Source organism: Micrasema longulum, unplaced genomic scaffold, assembly GCF_059751315.1.
Source record: "Micrasema longulum isolate JH-2025_06_02 unplaced genomic scaffold, ASM5975131v1 h1tg001290l, whole genome shotgun sequence".
NCBI classification, from domain to species: domain Eukaryota; kingdom Metazoa; phylum Arthropoda; class Insecta; order Trichoptera; family Brachycentridae; genus Micrasema; species Micrasema longulum.
In genome coordinates, this window is record NW_028278477.1 from 141748 (window position 1) to 163437 (window position 21690).

Genomic DNA, 21690 nt, shown 5'->3' on the forward strand with positions numbered 1-21690 from the left:
TTTGGCGCAACCTGCAACACGAGGTCGCAATGCAGCACTTACAAGGGAATCTATGATAATATTTTCATCGCTCCGGGACTCGCTATAAAATGAAAACTCATTCGGGACTGAATCAAATCACCATATTGTAAATATGTATTTAAAAATTATTGATTCAAATAAAAAAAAATGCATTCTTGTATGTTCTGTATTTAAATACAATGTTATGGTAATCCTGTCGCCAATTGTTGGACTCCTAATCTTTCCCGACTGACTTCTTACTAGGAATGCTGGGCTACCAATCATTGTTGGGGAAAAGGGATATTCATTTGGGTGTTCACTTTTTTTAACTCACTGGTGGTCGCATACATAATTCCGATATTCTGAATGGATTCGGTCTATTTGTCCCTGATAATTATCTTCGACAAAGGCAACATAGGTTGTTCTACCTACCACAATGCAGAACCAACCTGCCAATGGTTATGCCGGTAGGTAGAGCAATCGTGTTATTCAATCGGATCGCCTCGGATGTCGATATATTTCAATACAGTGGGATTTCTTCTAGAAGGGCAATTTCCAAATTGTAATATGTATGTCAATTTTACATTACTTTTTTCTCTTTTCTATTCAATAAATCTGATATGTATTTTTTGTAATGTGTCAATTGAATCAATTGGATACTCTGTAATGTTATCAATGTAACTACAAATAAATAAATGAAATGAAACGTATTTATACAGAGAGAAACGTATTATTACAGAGTTATTCATATTAACATTTATTTCAACTAAGAGGGAAAACATTTTTGAGAAGGGAATATGGAAGTATAGGCATTTACAGGGCTTATGACCTGTCATTGGCTGACTTCACAAAAGTCAACAGATGGAAGAGTTGAGGAAATGTGGATGTTCAAACATGAGCAGAATGGTAAATGTTACACTGTGTGTAAGTTGGCCACTTAAACCAGCCAATGACAGGTCATAAGCCCTTTAAATGCCTAGACTTTCATATTCCTTTCTCAATTTTTTTTTCCCTCTCTGTTGAAATAAATTTTAATATGAAAATAATTTTGTCTGATGGCAGTCATTAGCTAGAGGCGCAAATTTTTATCGATACTCAACCGGGCAGCGTCAAAGCACATTACCGCATTACTTCCGTAAGCCTTGAACGTAGAGCCCGTCTATATGTGTTTTTTTTTATTGTTTTTTTTTGCAATACTCTAAAAAACGCGAGTTTATATTATGATATATCATTGATTGATGTACATAAAAGCATACCTGCAAAAGTGTAACTTTTCAGGAAAACAAAAAAACCAAAAAAATTTTGAATAAATAGTTTATTATAGGAACTAGAACCATCCGAAAACACATAAAAAGGCACAGTTTTATCTGCTATCTTCGGGCGCACGGTATACAAATATAACTATATTTGAAAAACGCAAACCGTACCGATACAGAAAATTTTATTCTGATAATCTGTCCAAAAAATACAAAATCCGTCCAGTTTTAAGGTGCGGAAAACGGGACAGCGAAACGTCGATTTTGTCTATTCTAACAAAAGTTTTGACATGCAGTTGTCTTTTTCGCAGGCAGGCAATCGGAGAGGCATCTGCAAGACAGTGACAGGAAAACAATATTCGAATACCTAATTACCAAAATTCTCTGTCCTCACAATTTATGTAAACCGAAACACTACAAAAACAATAATGTAAATGAACACATCTGATTTGGACTAAATACAATAATTGATATCAAATTTTCGATTGTGTTTATTTAATTTATATACGAGTATGTACTTAAATCTAGCAATAGCAAATAATTGCCGGGCTCAGATCGTAAAACATAAAATGAACAAAAATACAGCTATACTTTTATGTCCGCCATGTCATGTTCCTATCCGCACCTTGTGGTACATAGTGCACTGCATTGTCAATCCAATTTATTTATTTATTCATTTATTTTATATAAACGGCATAAATTACCTTTAACATATATTGAACATAAATATGAAAAAAAAAATACATATTCAAAAACATAACAAAAAAATTATAAAATTGCATAACTATAACAATAGTAACAAGTAGGTAAATACACATTAGCATCCAAAAATATTAACGAAATAAATACATAAATATGAAAAAACAAAAAAAGGAAAAACATTTTTAAATATAAAGAAAAGTTTAAGAATAATATTGCGAGAGAAAAAAAGAAATCAGACTCGTTTTATAACTATCAAGTCCAGAACCAAATATATCAGCCTTGTCCTCATACTGATTGCCATATCTATGGAGCCTAGGGATAGGCGAGTGCATGTGATAGTTGGTTCTAGAACTTGCAGAACAAAAAGGAGATATGTGGCGGGTATGTCGACCAAGTACACGGAAACACACCAACTCCAGCAAATCTGGACAGTCAATCAATGAATTAATCACCTTAAAAAGTAATATTAGGTCAGTTAGGATTCTTCTATCAGAAAGTCTTAAAAGATTTGCTGAAGACAACAATTGATTATAATTAAATAAAGCAGCTGGAATATAAAGTTTAAAATTAATATATTTTAGAAATTTCTTTTTCTTCTTTCAATTGCAGCGTATCTAGATTATTTTTGATACATGAAAAGTGAGGTGATCAGTCGTACGCTTTAAGTGCCTGGATCATAAAAATATGTATTCCTTTAAAACCTATATTTCGCGTTCACCCTGCCAGGAATCGAACCCAGGACCTCAAAAATAGCAGCCTTCCAGTCAAAATCGTCCGTCCAGGGTTTTGATTATTTTTCACACACTGAACTGTATTCTTTATCCGATAATATATAATATATTGTACGGTAATGAATATGGATAATCGTTGACATTTTTAATACACCTTTGGATAATTTATTATTAATTGACATGTTCAAATTGACGTAATTAGATTTTAAGATTTTCGCTTAATTACGTTTCTACATTGTTTCATTAAAAAACATTTTCTTATTTTTGTATGTGAATTGTGTTTATTCATATAATTTTGTATTCGTGTTCATGTGTGTATTCGCGCATGTGTTTTTTGTCGTGTTTTTGTAGCCATTATTATATGCGCGTCCTTCATGGCCGAGGTACGACTCCGGGCACGTAATCATTGACAGAATATTGTTAATGTTTATCGTATTTTGCCCGCTGTAGAGAATATCTAGACAAGACGTTAGTGTTGATGAAATTACAAGATGGCATAATTTTGCCTAGTTAATAAAACTATTAGATTTAACATCAATTTGTAAACATAAGCTTCATAAACATATTACAACAGAGAAGGGAATATAAACGTCTGGGCATCTACAGTGCTTATGACCTGTCATTGGCTGGTTTAAGTGGCCACTTTACACACAGTGTACCATTCACCATTCTGCCTATATTTGAACATCTATATTACTTCAATTCTTTCATCTGTTCATGTTTGTGAAGTTAAAGAGCTACCTTTATTGATGCGGGTGAGATTAATTTCATTGAATCATTTCACCCACTTACTAGGCAACGGCTGATAATATTTTGTAAGCTTTTTAAATAAACCTTATTCAATGTAAGCATTCAATTTATATCGTACAGGCAGACTAATACATCAAAAGGATGTGCGTGTATATTGAAATATTGATTTCATGATTTCATGATTTGAATACTGTAATCAAATTTTGATATTATTAATTATTTTCAACTTGACTGTACAGGTGATTTTATAAAATATGATCTTTAGGTATGAGATTACTTTTTGAATGGATTTTCTTAAGTTTTCAATGCAATTTGCCCTAAATATTATTGTATCAATTTGTACTTTATCGGAGATAACCAATCGTGACAACTGGCCTCCAATCTGTACTTTATATTTTAAGATATATTGACTTCCTAAGTTACTCAAAAATCAATTCGCAGAGACATATCGTCACCCTAACTTGTAAAACTCGTAAATCCACAGATAGTAAAATACTATATTTTGCCGTTTTCTGTTGGGACTTCAAATTATATATATACGTGTGTAAAACTCGTATATCCGTACAGTAAATCACTTTTTTTTAAGTATCGAAAAAAACTATCGCTACAGAAGTAAAAACTGTTTACTCTCCCCTGAATAAAATTATGTCCGAGATTTACGAGTTTTACAAGTTAGGCCGACAAAATGTATTTGCAATCTTAGTACTTTTTTTAATTATTTTTTTTTTTTTAAGTCTGTGAATTTGAATCGAATTGTGGTGCTGTGAGTTTTATCGCCGTGTTATGACTTGATTCTCATCTCGTAGATCTACATAAACCTTACTTTGAACAATTCTTTACCAAGTTTTGAAATGCAAAATATCTCCGATTACAATGGAAAGTTAACATTTATCTTCAATTTTATCTACAAAGTAAAATTAAGTTTTCTGTATGAAAAGCAGAATATGCATACGATGTTTTCTTCGAAACATGTTCAATTATAGCTTACCGACAAAGATACTTTAAATGTTCATGCAAATATACTCATTTTCGTACACAAATATCGTTTTTTCTTTATAGACTCTGTTTATAATTTGCTTATTATGGTTACACGTAAACTTATTTCATGTAAACACACCTTGCGTTAATGCGCTATTCTGAGTGCTGCCGCGTAAGTCGGTATTTCATTAGAGATTGCGTAAGATTATGGCATTCGTGCCATCACATGTAACGGCTACACAACCCATTGATGGGAAACTTCTAGCCGTAACTCCATAACTAGAAGTTGTTTTGCATTTTTAGTCGTTTTATAACCAACCTGAGCGTAATCCAGTATTGCTAAACTGATATAAAATTGTCTGCCCCTTTTTACTTTCGCTGACATGATAGAGTGGTACAATTTTATTATTTATTACAAGAATTTATTTTACTAGCCATTAAACTTTTTGAACTTTATTTTTTTTAATAAGTTAAGTGTATTTAAAATGCTACTGGTAGTACCAGTATAATATATCATACATCCAATTAGTCTTTAATTAGCTGCCTAGATTTGTGAATTATAAATACACTGCTGGTACACACTGATTGGTAATTGTATTTTTTAATTCTTCAGATCCTTGTACCTAGTAGGTTCTGCACAGTTTTTTTTTATTATTCATTCGTTACAATGGTTACACAAAATGATACATGTTTTTTTTCTATTATAATCTACTAATATATATTTAGTCAATCTTAAATCTGTAACTTTACAAAAAAGATAGAAATCGACAATATTTTTAATTGCAAACCTTAATAACTTTTTTATTTTTGTATTTAAAAAAAAAATCTTCAAAAATACCCAGTCTTGTGTTTATCCGTTTTGATTATGAAAAAAAAACATAACCTTCCGTACATATTATAGCTAGTATAGAAACTTATATTTATAACAACTTCATATATACTTCAGTATAGTATACATGATGTGAGAAATGTTGGTTCATGAAATTAATGTATTAACAAATGTAAATTCTAAATCTAGCGGTTCTCCAAGGAGGGCTAGTCAGACTTTCGACTATACACAGTGTACTTAAGCAATTTGAATGGAATTTATAACGAAAAACATAAACCTTTTCGTTTTTTTTCTAATTTCGTCGCTGAATTTGTTGAACGCAACCATTGGGCGTATATATAAATAAATCAATAAAAATGTTTTGGAGTGAACTAGAATACTCACTAGTTGGGGTAACAAATTGCGCGTTTATTTCAACTCGGAACTACTTGTATTTATTTTTATTTAAGAAGGTAAACATGAACAGAGAAATATAAAAGGGAAAATAATGAAACCCACTAAACCGCGAAACCGGCTTGTCAGCATCGGAATGCATTATAACAGCAACTTTGTTGAAAATCCAATTTGGATTGTGTTTAGCAAATATACTATAGATGGATGGAATGTAAGTACTGCATTTAGATATTCAACGCAGGTTTAGCAAACAAACTATGTGTATTGTTTCTCTCAGTAGTAATATTTTTGTCAGATGTTATCACACAAAATTCTAAGATTTGTTGTGTAAAATAAGTTTAAACGTGGGTACATTTAATATAACCAGCGCCGGCGAAAGTGAAACACTTTATTATGAACAGTGGATACACGTGCCTAAAATAAAATGTACTCATGTTTCGTAAGAAAATTGACACTGTTTAACGTTTTTATGTGTTTTAGAAATTACAACAAAGATGGAAAACATTTTTGAGAAGGAAAAGTGGAAGTCAAGGCATTTACAGCGCTTACGACGTGTTTGACCCGCTTATGGCTGGTTTAAGTGACCACGTCTTTATGTTGCATATATAAAATTATAGTTAATAAGATCAGGCTCCCGATTACAGCGGGAAGGAAGATATTTACCGACGCTTGTCGATATAGTCGACTAGAATATCTTTCCAGTTAAAAATCATCCAAAATTCTAATTTTTTTTCAACCAACTTCGCTAAATCTCTTACCTTCCCATTGTAATCGTGGGCAAATGAATATACATACATCTACAATAGATTGTAACTGCAAATAAAAAGTTCGGTTAGACAAAAATTATAGTTACATACTTTAAATTTTAAATGGTACGAAATATTGTGTTTTTTTAATAGTATAATCGCTAATTAATAACATAAAGTGAATTCTAGAGAATCGAAGTAAAAAAAAATTCCTTCAGATTTATAACTTCTTTTGGATTTGCTGACGATCATTTTCTCGCTATTATACATTGTAAGAACATTCTTTCCATTGTCATTTCGTTTTGTCAGATTTATCTTTCCTATTACATTACCTAACGCGATTTTCACACGGTATAATATGTTATGTTAAAAGGAAGCTTTCATCGATTCTTGTGAAACGAAATTTATGTTGCGTCTATTTATTAACGATGTCGATAAATTAACATGCACAGCTACTTCTTTTCTAAAACGATCACATATATAAATCTAACGATGGTATTGAAACCATTTTTCTAATTATATTAGAAAATATTTAGTTTAATTTTTTAATTTTTAATTATTCTATGTTTTTCTCATGTTTAACATGCAAATATATGTTTAGGCGAATCGTGACTAGATAACTTTAAGGGCAAAGAGTTTTTGCAGATTTATCAAAACGAATAATTTTAATTAATTATTAATTCGGTAGTGTAATAGCAATGTAAAAGCTCTTTAAATTTAATTCACTTGTATTTTCCACCCGAAAATGTTGTATTATTTGTATAAAGTTTGACTACTTCCGCCTTTCGTGATCTTGTTAGTCGTGTGTTTTGCCTGCAGGTATACTGAAGTCGACCTGCGTGTATTTTTGCACTGTAATATTTCATAATCCTTAGACTGACGCGTGGAGCGTAAGACTAATCATCTTGCCTTCTAGTATATTCCAAATGATCGCTGATATGCTGCGATTAGAGTGACAATGCAGCGCACTATGCTCTTTACACCGTTAGGTGTGTGTAAAGGAAAGACGATGATGATTATGACGCATGCAATGAATATCGTGCATGAAATTTTGTAAAATAATTCACATTTTTGTATAAATATTCGAAGATTACTCAATCAGAAATTCTTCGCAACCAATCAAACATACCGTACAGCCTTTTATAATCTTCTGTAAAAATTCACGAGTATTGTGACACCATTTTTAATAAAATTCATGGGTAGGTGGACGATATAATTTGTTCACTGATCCGATATTCCTCCGAAGCAGCTATCGTAAATTACCTAGTAATCGAGTGTCAACCGGAAAATGTTAAAAAAATCTTTTGATCTCTACAAATAACAAGGGACCGCGCGTTGTTGGTTGTCAGGTATCATTACTTTTATTTTTCTGTGGTTAAATGGAAATCTCAGTACTTGATAATTATAATAGTGAGTAGTGGTATAGTATTGGCTACCCATGTTTATTTTTTTCTACAGTTTACCATGTTTTGTGAAGATTTTTGGTCTTTCACGCCTGATTTGTTTCAAATATTATTTCCCTGTTATTTATCTTATTTATTTATTGAATTAGATGATAAATCAGAGCTGTTGTTGTTTAATGAAAAACTACTGTGTAGTCTATGAGTATTTATAACTTTCCGATATAGTCGTTTTTCCTTTAATAAATCAAACATATCTTTAATATTTAAAACATTCAACTTTTATTCGTTTTTTGCTTTATTTATTTAATTTATGTGCTTACTCTCAATCTAATTTAATCTCACAACGAACCCCATTTTATGTATCTTTTTTGTACTTTTTAAAATTATTATTTTATTTGACTTTTACAACTATTACTCTCCTTCAAAATTAGACTTATTTTCTTTTTTTATATTCCATGGGACCTATGTCCTGTGTCAATTTAGAACACATATGTAAAAGTAGATTGTAATAGAAAAAAAAACATGTATGAATTTATTTATTTATATACGGCATTTCTGCCATTAACGTATATGTGGTATAAAGAGTGCTTAAAAATAAAAATATTAAAAAATCGAGTATGAAATATTAATATACTCGTACTGTACACATATTTATTACTTGAAATACATATATATTTTAAAGAAATTATACAATAACAATATGTGACCACATTAGTTAATTTTTTTTTAATGTTTAATATATACATTCAAACATTTATGTAATCAAATATTCAAGGTTTTTTTATGAGAAATTTTACCTTCTTCCAAACCATGATAATATCGGGAAAAGATATCTACAAAAGAAATTCTTTTTTCGAAAGGGAGATGTTGTTGAAAATATAAATATTCAACAATCTTGTCTTGTAGAACTTCAATATAAAAAAATTGATAACGTTTTCTTGATATCCCAGAAATTTGACAGAAAATTACTTGTAAAATTTTTGTATCCACTTAAGGCTTAAGAATAATTAAATGCTGTTCCTCTGCCATGTCCCTTCACTGAACACTCTACTAATGATTATGGCATTCAGGCGGCTTTAGCCAGAAGCTGATGAATACTTTTGAATTATTTGGACGTGAAACGATCATATCTTATCAAAATCGAAATCTGTCATGCTTATAATTTATGGTATTTGTTTTCTTTATTTTCTGTAATACAGGAAACATATAGCACAATTACATAGTTTCAGACTACACAAAATTAGACTTAATTCTAATGGACCATTGAAGGTTCCATATTATATTACGTGCTAAGGTTGTCAATTACCTAAAAAATATTTATTCATAGATACTGCATACGATTCTACAATAATGTACCTGATAAAATTCAGATTTAGACAACAAAATTTAAAAAAAAATATTTCAAGCCTAGCCTGTTTAAAAAAAACTACTACAGAGTCAAAGAATATTTGCAGGACAAGAAGACAGCTTGGCATTAGATTCGTGATTATTGATTTTAATTTAATTTATTGATATCAGTTATTTGATCTAAACTGTGTTGGTGATTCAAAATTATTCGTTTGATAAGTTTAATTTACTGATTATTGATTTATATTTTATAGTTTTACGATTATAAGAGATTTGATGAATCTTATATAAATAATAATAATAATAAAACTAGTTTTTTTATTTTAATTACAATAATATTATAGGAGGAAAAAACAAATCTGAAAGTAGTTTAAAGATTATCGATTGTTCTGGCATAATAATGAAGGCATACAAGAAAATGCCATAAAATACAAAGAAAGTGTGCCAAAAAGGATTGAAGCTGTTATAGCTGTCAAAGGCGGAATAACTAAATACTAAATAAATTGACCGTAGTCTCTAAATCGTCTAATAAAATTAAAAATATACGTAATATCTGTAAATATATGTCTCGATGTTGAAGTGATATTTTTTATTTTATTTATTATTTTACATAAACAGCATAAATTGCCTTTAACATATATTGAACATAAATATGAAAAAAAAAAAACATTTAAAAAAACATAACAAAAAATTATAAAATTGTATAACTATAACAATAGTAACAAGTAAGTAAATACACATAAGTTACCAAAAATATTAACGAAATAAATACATAAATATGAAAAAACAAAAAAGGAAAAACATTTTTAAATATAAAGAAAAGTTTAAGAATAATATTGCGAGAGAAAAAAAGAAATCAGACTCGTTTTATAACTATCAAGTCCAGAATCAAATATATCAGCCTTGTCCTCATACTGATTGCCATATCTATGGAGCCTGGGGATAGGCGAGTGCATGTGATAGTTGGTCCTAGAACTTGCAGAACAAAAAGGAGATCTGTGGTGGGTATGTCGACCAGGTACACGGAAACACAACTCCAGTAAATCTGGACAGTCAATTAATGAATTGATCACTTTAAAAAGTAATATTAGGTCAGTTGGGATTCTTCTATTAGAAAGTCTTAAAAGATTTGCTGAAGACAGCAATTGATTATAATTAAATAAAGCAGCTGGAATATGAAGTTTAAAATTAATATATTTTAGAAATTTCTTCTGGACGCGCTATTGAACCATTTGTATTTAAAAAATGCAAATAAATATACACAAATCTTTAAAATGACTTTTTTAAAAATCAAATTGAAAAATGTGTAAATAATATATTTCTGCGTTCGTAATAATAAGATCATCCACTGTAATAATTCAATTTAAAAAATACTACCTATGAGTGCGTAGCTTTTTTGCTGTGTCTAAATAATTTGCTTTTTTCTTTTGGTATTGGTTTTTTGAAATAAGCATTCTTGCGGACCTTGGGTTTGGTAATGGATAGTAATTGTTTCGGAACAATGAACAATGGATGACTAAGTCATTAGTACCTTTAATATGTTTATGCAGATTATCTTCATTCTACCTACGGAGCACAGAATTCATAATTTGTGACCACGACTATTCACCAGGTAGGTATTTTATACAAATAAGCGTAATATGGAAGCATTTGCAAAATTTACCTGTCGCCGACTGATTTATGTTTTCTCACACTGCAACTTCCATATCCCTTCTTTTTAGAACTTAATTGAGATATCTTTCTTCAATGATTTGGACAAACTCAAAAGTTTATTATGAATTCGCACTTCGTAGTAAAATAACTCGCAAATATTGAATCTTTATCGTTTCGCTGCTGCTTAATCTAATAGTAATGCCAGTAAAAGTTTATTGGGTGATTTCAAATTCCAGCACAGTAAAATGTAAGTACTCGTATGTACTGATTTTTTCCATTTTTCTTTTGCGCTATCCGATTGTCAGGATTCTACTCTTTGGATATTGTATCTGAAGATATTGAATTTAATTGTTCAACTGAACAAGATGGTGAAACCGGTTTATTCAATACCTTTGTATCGTGTTGTTTACCATTTCTTGTGTAGTTATGGTAGCAGCAGCGGTAGACCTAACATACTCGTATCTAGCAGTGGGTACTTTATCAACATTTATGAAACGTGATTATTTAAACTTATTTAATAGTGACTTTCGTTTTTTTTGCATATTTGAATAAACCTTTAAATGAACAATTCTTTTTTTTTCCTGGTTCCAATTTCAAATTCCTAATCTGATCCCACTTTCTATGCGTCCTTTACCATCAGTTATAGTCGTTAAAATAGATTATAATAATTTCACTGTATCTTAAATATATACTTTATTTTTCTTCTGTTTTGTATGTACCTACCTACTCACACACTATCTACCTACTGAGCAAAAAATAGTGAGAGTACTCCCTCCCACCCGAAAGCATTTTTAAAAACCGACGGTCTTCTTATCGGTTTCGCTTTCGAGTTACTTTTTTAAATTTCAATTACGGTAAAACGGGGTGTATAGGGACTTAAGTCTAAATAGGGACAGATATAGGTAGAACTTTTGGCAACACGTTTATTTTTTACTATTCTTTTATACATCAAAAACCGCCACGTTATTTCATAGGGAAATATATGTTTTTTTAATATAGCAACACTAAAAACAGTCAACAGTGTAATTTTCATAACCTCAAACCAATATTGTGAAAAACATGCTGGTGGTCAGAATATTTCGTTGCAAAACTTTCCCGAAAAAGTGTACACAGGCCTTGAAATTTTTTAAAATGGCTTTTTCAGTGAGAAAAATAAGATTTTTTTCATAAAGAGGATCTATTAGTGAGTTTAATTTGCTGTTATTTGTATTTATTTTAGAACGAAAGGTGAATTCACAGACAATTTATAAATACATCGGGGGAATCGGGAAGCCATATGGGGTGAATAGGGACCCAATACGGGGTGAATGGGGACGTTAAATGGGGTGAATGGGGACGCCATATGGGGGGAAAAGGGACAAGATTACAAAAATTTAGTTTTATTTTTTTTAATTGAATCCACTTATGTGTTCATTGTTTTTATATGTCTTATTTAAAAGTAAAAACTTTATTTATTAATTACAGAAAATGCCACGAACCTATAAGCCCGACACGAGGAGTAGTAAAAAATACAAGAATTAGGATATAAAAAATGCCTTGAAATTGTTGAAGAGTGGTAAAAGCTATCGCGAAGCGGCTTCAGAAAGTGGAATTCCTAAAAGTGTACTTAGTCGTCATAAATTGCGGCATACAAAAAAACAAGGTGGCCAAAAAGTTATTTCTGATGAAACAGAAGATTTCATTATAGAAAACATAAATATTTGTGCTGAATGGGGTTACCCAATAGACGCTTACGATCTTCGATTGGTAGTGAAAGGATATTTAGACTGACGTGGGGAATTTTCCCCATTTTCCACATTTGTAACCAGATTTAAAAAAAAAACTTCCCAGGGCGTGATTTTGCTGAAAGTTTTTTAAAGCGCCACAAATCCAAGATTTCTCAAAGAATAAGTCAAAATATTAAACATTGCAGAGCCGAAATATCCTTCAAGACTCTTTCTGATTATTTTGATAATTTGGAAGCTTCGTTGCGTGATGTTGATCCGGCAAATATTATTAATTACGACGAAACTAATTTGAGCGATGATCCAGGTCGTAAAAAGATTATCGCAAAAAGAGGCTGCAAGTACCCTGAAAGAATCGTTAATTTCAGCAAAAGTTCAACATCTATCATGTACGCTGGATCAGCAGCTGGCGAAATCTTACCTGTATACGTAGTGTACAAAGCTACAAATATGTATGACACTTGGACCCAAGGTGGCCTTTTACTTGCAAGATATAATCGTACAGTATCAGGCTGGTTTGACGGAAATACTTTCGAAGACAATCTTTCTTCGCATTTATCGGTCGACATAATTACAAAATGCAGAGATCATGAAATAGATTTTGTATTTTTACCTACTAACTCCACACATCTGACTCAACCGCTTGATGTGGCTTTTTTTCGGCCATTAAAGATGGCCTGGCAAGACCTGCTGGCTACTTAAAAGGCGACTGATGGACGAAAAGAAACTGCCATACCAAAAAGTATGTTTCCCAGACTTTTGAAAAAATTGTCGGAAAAAATATCACAAAAAGCAGGAAACAACATAATTGCAGGATTTAAAAAGACTGGTTTACACCCACTGAATCGGAATGCTGTGCTAGATTTACTTCCAAAAGAACGTCAAAACTATCAAAGTGCCAAGGAAGTTACTGAATCTGTACTGTCCCTCTTGAAAGATCTTAGATATCCTGATTCCAACAATAAAGAAAACAAAAAAAAAAGTCAATTTCTTTGGAAGAAGAAAAAGGTGTAGACGAAACATGTATAGAGAGTCTTAAACAAGCCGTAAGCGCAACACAAAAAAAGCTCAAACACAGAAAACGATCAAATTAAAATCAATCAAAAATATGAAGACGAAAAATACGAAATCACATTATTTGAATAGCAGCAATATAGAATCACAACATATAAAGGCTGCTGATGTTATTTTCCATCAAGCTAATGCAAACAACGAGTGTCTTGCAGGTACTAGTAAGAACGATATCATTATAAAATATGACGCAAATTGCCGAAAAATCATCAAATTAGTTGATGTTATTCCTTTAAAACATCATCCAGAAGAATATTATCAAGCAGAACATAATAAACCATTAAAAGTCCTAATTAAAAATACTTTTGATAAAGAAGACATAGAAAAGGCAATGGAAGTGGAAGACGAAATTTATTCTCTTGTGGATGAAGATGACAAAAAAATTAATAGCGGCAAATCATGCAAGAATATTGCTCTCCAAGGTCTAGAAAATGTGAAACCAAATATCCTTTAATTAAATAGACAATACTGTTGTGCATGTAATTACGTTGATTATTATAAATCTAACATGCCTAACTGGAAGATGCCTAATGGGCGGATGAAATGCATTGTATGCAAAAATTTAGCTTGCCCTTCTGTACTACTGACGCTTTGAGTTGTGAGTTTATTTGCACAAAATGTTATGGAGGTTAGTTTTACGAAAGACATTATTGTAAGTTTATTTTATTTTATTTTTTAAACATAAACGGCAAATCTGCCTTTTACAAACATTTATAATATTCACATATTTGGCTTAATATGTATATTTTTTTAAACATGAATTTCCTTATACCCAAGATTTATATTTCCTTATACCCAAGATTTATAAAAAAAAAATTAAACCAAAAATTATACAAGATTCATATTTGAAAAAGTAACCTAAAAATTATACAGCATATTCATTAGAATGTTTAAATAATAAAAAACTCTAATTATAAATTCTTACAAGAAATAAATATTTTATTATTATTCTGATGTTTTTATTACCTATCCTCTAATAATTTAATTCGATTATTATCAATATTTCTAAAGATGTCCCTAATGACCCCAAAGGCGTCCCTATAGACCCCGCAGTGCAGGTAAACAGGAACACTTGCATTAACGGTATTTATTTAAGAATGTGCAATGGTAACCCACAAAATAAGGAAACAAATAGTTAGAAAGACAAAAAAAACAAACTGTGCATCCAAAATTATCATCTTTATAGCTAAAAAAACACGATCTACGCTTACTTATATAAAACAAACTGTCCCTTTACACCCCGTTTTACGGTACATAAACCGCGATTTTAATTGAATTTAAATCTACTGCCTCCGTTGTCCCTTTTGTTGTAAGCCTGGCATTTTGTATGAAAGCTTATATTGACTTTTGTAATTCTTTTTTTATTACCATAATATTGCCATTACACGAACGGTAACAAAAACTGCGTTTATTCACTTGTACCTATATAATCCCGTTACAAAAACCTAAACTAAACAAACGGCTTTAAAATCGGTGCAAACCTTGACTAACTCATATTAGTCCGTTCTTGTTTGGTTGGAATATATTGCTTTTTAGCAATAATAATAGTTTATCTATGGGAATTTAATAAATATACAGTGTAAATAATTCACTACCCTGTCTGTAATCTATGAGTATGACAGTCCATTTAAAAAATGAATAAATATGCCAATATACTGGACATATTTATTACATACATATATTGGTGTTACGAATGTATGAACATAACGTAATGCGAATCGAAAACTCTTAATTACTCTACAAGCCGTATTAACGTCTTATTTTTGGAATTACTAAGCATAGACACGCCACTCCACAACTTATGAAGTTGCACTGACTGCGCTTTCTCTAAAATATTATCACTGTCGTTTCATGTATAAATCATCCCAACTGATCCAGAGTATCTAAAATAATAATGCATCCTTTTTTTATGAATTGGCTGAGCCTTACATTACGTTTACAAGAATTGCGAAAATAGGAAGATAAAAACAGCTTAATTCTGTTAATCACATCTAATAATTAAAAACAGTTACAGCAGTCTCTTATTGATTTCTTGTGAAATAAATGTTCTAGCCACTGTCATGTTGCGTATTTGTAATAACATCTTTGTTTAATTGAAAAATCTTTGTTACAGGTGACATTACACAAAAGGGTTATGAAAAGAAAAGGACCAGACTTCTCAGCCCATATGTCCCCAAGCACCAACATCAAGGTATGTTCTCGGTCCATTATTCCAATCCTGCCTTACTCCCTCGCGAATCGATAAAAGCCGAAGCGTATACAAACACATTCAATGTACATCTCGATTATACTATGTAAAACTCTTACTCGACTATTTCATCTCTTTCTGCGCCGTGATATTACTTAAATACGTTTTTAAAATCCAAGTGGTTTCTCAACATTTACAGTTTGTGAAACTAATCTGATTTAGTTTTGACAGAATTGTGCTTAAATCTAGATAGATGTATAAAATTAACGAAACAGGCTTTGTACCAACTGTAATTTTCCAAGGTATGTCGTACCTATTAGAAAAATAATGTAATAAAAATATTAACATATTACAACAGAGATGAAGAACATTTTAGAGAAGGTAATATAGGATATATATGTTAATGTTACACAGTGTGTTAAGTGACCACTTAAACCAGCTAATGACAGGTCATAAGCCCTGTAGATGCCTAGACTTCTATATTAATTTTTCTAAAATATTCTTCATCTCTGTTGTAATATTTTCATATTAACAGCTCCCCAGGGAGTTAAATCCAGTCCTTGTCTACAAAAATTTGAACAAACTGAAAATACTGTTGGTAATAAAAATAGATAAATAAAACGAATCGCGTTTTTACGGAAAGTAACAATATTTTTAAGCATCGTTTACTTTTGTTTTTTTTATTTTATTAATGCGATCAATGTAAAATGTTTTTGACCAGTCGTGTAGATTAATTAGAAAAACAAATTTGTGTAAATATCCATATTAATAATACGTAAATGTATCTTTCATTACGAAAACAGTGAAATAATTTTAAGTCGGTACAAATTAATATGCACATAATATTTTTTTAATAGCGATGCGAGGTTTTTGTTTTCTTTTACCCCTAGAAAAAAAACATGTGTCAATAAATTTCCAAATAAACAATTGCCAAAATGCTACCCTTTCATAAAAGGGAAAACGACCGTTTTGCTGAATTCAGCAGAATTAGAGAAAAGCGTAGATTGAATTTCTGCGCACTTTCTATTTCGTTTTTACGGGTGGTCGAGTGCTTTTATAGTCACTTAACGTCTGCGTCAGGCAGCTTTCTTGTTGTAGGTGCGATGCCGTATTATATTCTGCTTCGCCGCCTTTCATCGCACAAAGTTTTATAGCGGCATGTGGCAGTGCACTGCTACGGTTAGTACATCCAATTCAACTGGAAAATGTTGAAAGGGATGTAAATATCCCACTCATTTAGGCTGTCAATTTGCGGTAGACCTCCTATTTTACTCACTATTGTTACATTCTCTCTTTGCGCCGGAAGTAAAATCAATAAATAATAACCTTTGTTGTTTGTTAATTTCAAACATCTGTATTTAACTTCTGTTTAAATGGCTTTGTCAATTCCACAATTGTGTTAATAGTTGGAGCTTGAATCCGGCATCTGATTTGATGATAACTGTCGTGTGATTATGAGTGTTGCGAAATCAATCCGGCTTTCTGGACACAAATTTAAAGCGTTTTAAAAAGACAAAAGTATTCGAGCTTTTATGATTTTTTACAAATATTTTTTTTTACTATTTCCAACTAATCGTAAATAACTAAAAAAATGTTGTAGAGAAGAGAACAAAACTCGGTCTCTTCATCATTTGATCTGGATATCTAGAGTCAACAATTATTCTTTTTTACTGAATTTTCAATCTGTTGGAAACCAGATTGTACATTTTTTATCTTAATTGTTGCATTATATTTAGTTTACAAAATAAGATGCTATTTTTTATATTTTGTGGTTTTAATCTTTAAGCAACGCTGTTTAGCTCAGTAGGCTGAAAGTTAAATAGATGAAAACCCCGCCGCTTTAATTAATGTGTCAAGTTACTTATGAAACTATTTGTAGATGATTGCACTCTCAGTAAACTGCAATACTTCTAGTCACTTGACACTAAGTACCACAGTTGCGCCGATTTACAAAGCAATTTAAACAGATTAATCATGCCCACGTCATAACTTATTTTAAATGTTTAAAAACTTTTTTCGCTGAAGATTTGCAAAGCCGATACGATTTAATATAATTCGTTTAACGTGTTTTCATCCCCTATTACCTAATGTTACTTTATCCGTACCGATTGAGATATGTGATTACAGATTTGAATTTGATCATCTGAAAATTATTAGTTGTTCGGTTCCAATTAATATCAAAGTTATAAAATTTCTTGGCGGAGTTTAATTGGATTTTTTTAATGGAATTGAAAGACGTGCGATAACACTTTAATCCCTTAATTTTGGTAGACTAATGACCAGTCGTAAAAATGTCGCGATATCAAAAAAACTGATTACTGATTATCCGAAATTCGAGGATTAAAGTATTACCAGTCTTTAATTTATTAAATAGACTCCAATCAAAATTACTGCGAAAATCATTAGCTATGTGATTTAAAAAGGATCAAGATTATTATAAATTCTTTAATTTAATGCGAAATCTTTATATGAAAGTTATTTAACAGACTTTTTTTTAATTATTGATAGGTCACCTTGACTCCTCGAACAAAAATGATTTATTTCGCTGTCGTTTTATTGTCTGGTTTTAATTGTGGCAATATTACCGTATCATTATAGTATATACGAGTACGCTTGGCTTTTGTTGATTTCCCTCACCTGTACTATCCTTTAAGCGTCGGTGCGCGCCCGTGGCTACAACTCACCTAACGTCCATATTCATTATACCCCTAATACATTACAACGCTGTTGTCATATGGAAATGTACCAACCACATCACTGAGATGAGCTTTTACCCCCCACTCCCATTAGCACAAAATAAATATTATTAAATCGAGTAATTAATGTAATTTTGCTGTCAAGTTTTTTTATGGATATTATACTGTATTTGGATTCGGTTTCGCCGTAACTAATTAGGAACCTGATTTCAAATCGATAGTTTGTAATTGGCTTAATTAATTAATTAAAAATTTAATTTGTTGGAAGTAAATAATATTCAAAACGATGTACCAAATTTTTTTTAGAATTGGTAATGAACTTATTAATTACTTAAAAATATAATATGTATATATGTACTTGTACTATTGTACTATTTTAAACATATTTTTTATTCATGATGTTTTTTTTTTCATTTGTATTTTTTAATATTACATTACAATAGATTTTTTTTTTATTTGTATATTATATTATTCGGTTCTGTGTTTGTAATACCCAAATCATGTTTCCTTGTGAACAATATATTACAGATTTCACCTGGAACAATTTGTCAGGGGGTATCGAAGAATAAGATGTCTCACATCAATACTAACGCATGCATGTATGGTTCACTGAGGAGTGATTTTTAAGGTCGTGTTTCCACTTTTATTCCAATGTCAAATATCAACGCGAACTCAACGGTTAGGTTAAAGGCAAACTACATGGTTAAAAAATACGTATTTTTAAGCTTTAATAACCCAATAATTAGTATAATAAGATTTATGAATAAATTCATTTTATTCATGCCAGTGGAAATATGAATTTTTCAAAAATCATTCCTCGGCTAAATAAAAATGCAAGTTACAGCTGCGTGTGTAACATGTCCGTTAGTGTCGTTTTCCGCTTACTTTTATGGGCTTATAAAAATACCATCTTTTTTAAACGTACCTAATAAGACGAGTAAGAAATGAAATTGACCATTGACAAATCGGCCGAGAACTTCGGACGCATATGTAGTTTCTGAGAAATAGGTTCATTGTCTCAGCTTTGTAGCTAACAAGGGACAGAGTCCCGTAGCGTTGGCACGGAGGGCTCCTCTCGAGCTTCCCCGTGCCGACGCACTGCGAGGCCGCGTAATGACGCCCTCCAGCGTGTCTCAATAGTCACTCGAGCCGTGTGTTGGCAGCGGGCGGCGGCGCGGCCGGCGGCGCGGGCGGCGAGGCGGGCGGCGGCGCGGGCGGCGCGCGCCTGCAGGCGAGGGCGCGCCGTGCCCAGCACCGCGTCACGCACAACGAGAAGAGATACCACTCAGGTAGACTGGAGAGACGCCTCCCAACATCCACCTGTTGTCAGCTGCACCGAACCATCTTCAGCGCGTTCTCCGAATATCCTAATCCCGCGTGTTGCTTATTGGAATTGGATCTAACCGAAAAGATCAATTACGTATTGAAATCGTCTGCTTACTGCCACAAATCATCAACTAACAAAGTGTCAATTCTGAGATAATCGATGTTGATGTTCCGTCTACCTTTTATCAGTTATAGACATATTGAAATAATTTGAAATGGTATTGAATTTACCTATGGCAACGTCTTATTTTACATACTGAATTCTTATTGGATAAAGGATTATAATGCATAGATGCGTAGATTGTGATTAACTTCTGGCAGTAAGCCGACGAAATGGTTCTTTTAACCTAAATCAACGTTTAAAAAAAAATCCCCAGTCCTTTAATGAATACTATTTGGCAAATACTGTTCCGTTCATTGTACAAACAGAACAACATAAAAGATTCCACTAACAGGATGGTTTTTTAAATTTTACCCATTGAAAATTATTCAAACTTTTGCAGTTTTTTTTACCACTTTTTTCTAATGTTCGGGTAGTGGTAATGTCGTATTTCGTTGCCGCTTGAATTTTTGAACTTTTCCATCTTATCTCTCATAATACACGTATGTATATATGTTTATTGTGATTGTGTAATTATTTTGATGCATTCCACATCCACGCATCCATCAAACTAAATATTGGATTATTAGTCCAATCTGAAAATCGTTCGGTGCAACTGATAGAGCATGAAATGATGGCGCAATAAACTCGTATCGTAAAAGCTGTCAACACTTTGTGAGCATCGTGTCGTTTGTGTGCATGTTAGTGCACCATATAAGCCCCCTGAATGTTACATAATGAGTATATATTCAAAATTAATCATTTTAGAAGAAGTTTAATATTTTCTTAGAACTTTTTGACACAGTAAATGTAAATCGAACAAAAGCTCACAGACGTCAAGGTGAGTATATCCAGAAATTCTCGCACTCACATTTTTCCATACATCGCACGCTTGTTCTCGTGTTGTTTTTGCCTTTTTTGTCGTGACAGTAATTTAGGTTCTCTGTTTTTAGTGTTTCATGATATTTTCAAACGCCGCCATAAAATTTATTCGCAGGGGATCAGTGCATTGCATAAAGTCCTGTGCACACTTCGTGTAAGTAAATAATGATTGTGTCTGTTTTGTATTTGGAAACGCAGTGAGGTCACCCGTCCGCATTATATATAAATGTACCCACTCTCTATTTTTCCGTTCACAAGTTAAAGCAATCAATGTGCACAATGGCATTAATCGAAACATGTCCAATCATAGCGCAAGCCGAGAAACGTGTTTTATCTTTCTAACAACGTTAATGTCTCGAGAGACTAAATTTGATTAAACAATTTATTGCTCCTTGAAGGAGGGATTTCAAAAACCCACGCATTTAGCCACGCGACAGTGTTCCCGAGATTGAGACAAAACTCACCATAGAATGAATGATCCGGGGTCTCGTATGAAAAATATAAATGCATGATACAATATGGGTTTATAATATTTGTGGTAATACTTTTTGGACAGACATGAAGGAATGACTATATATGTTATAATATATTCTTGGACACATGCATGTCGACGATCAACATAATCGGCGTGTATTAGTGGAAAGAAGTGGAAGTAGCTTAATTTGTATTTAAAGATAAAACAGTAATTTTCCCCTGCCTAGCTTCGAAGGAAATTGGCGTGATGGTTTGTTACTTTGCGTAATTTTCGTATATCTAATCATAAAACGTACATTTTCAACAAAATAAATCTCGAATACTTATTTCTCGTTTTTTAGTATTGGGTATAATAACAGTACTCATACGAAGTAAATGCTTTAGAGTTCTTTCCTTTTGACACGTAATAAATACTGTGAGCCTAAAAGGACGTTCTACATC

At 31.9% G+C, this 21690-nt stretch overlaps 1 protein-coding gene and 1 pseudogene across 11 annotated transcripts in view; both read left to right on the plus strand.

Moving 5' to 3' along the window:
* The window catches only part of DIP2 (disco-interacting protein 2), a 146691-nt gene that overhangs the window by 81787 nt on the left and 43214 nt on the right, over positions 1-21690 (plus strand). For 6 of the 11 annotated variants that reach the window (XM_088234804.1, XM_088234808.1, XM_088234798.1 and 3 more), the window contains 2 exons: positions 15697-15774; positions 19631-19756. In XM_088234804.1, coding sequence (XP_088090930.1) covers positions 15697-15774; positions 19631-19756 — 204 coding nt within the window. The remainder of the gene's footprint in view (positions 1-15696; positions 15775-19630; positions 19757-21690) is intronic. The other 5 variants (XM_088234805.1, XM_088234806.1, XM_088234807.1 and 2 more) reach the window with 1 other exon arrangement.
* Positions 10987-13526, plus strand: LOC148276067 (uncharacterized; annotated as a pseudogene).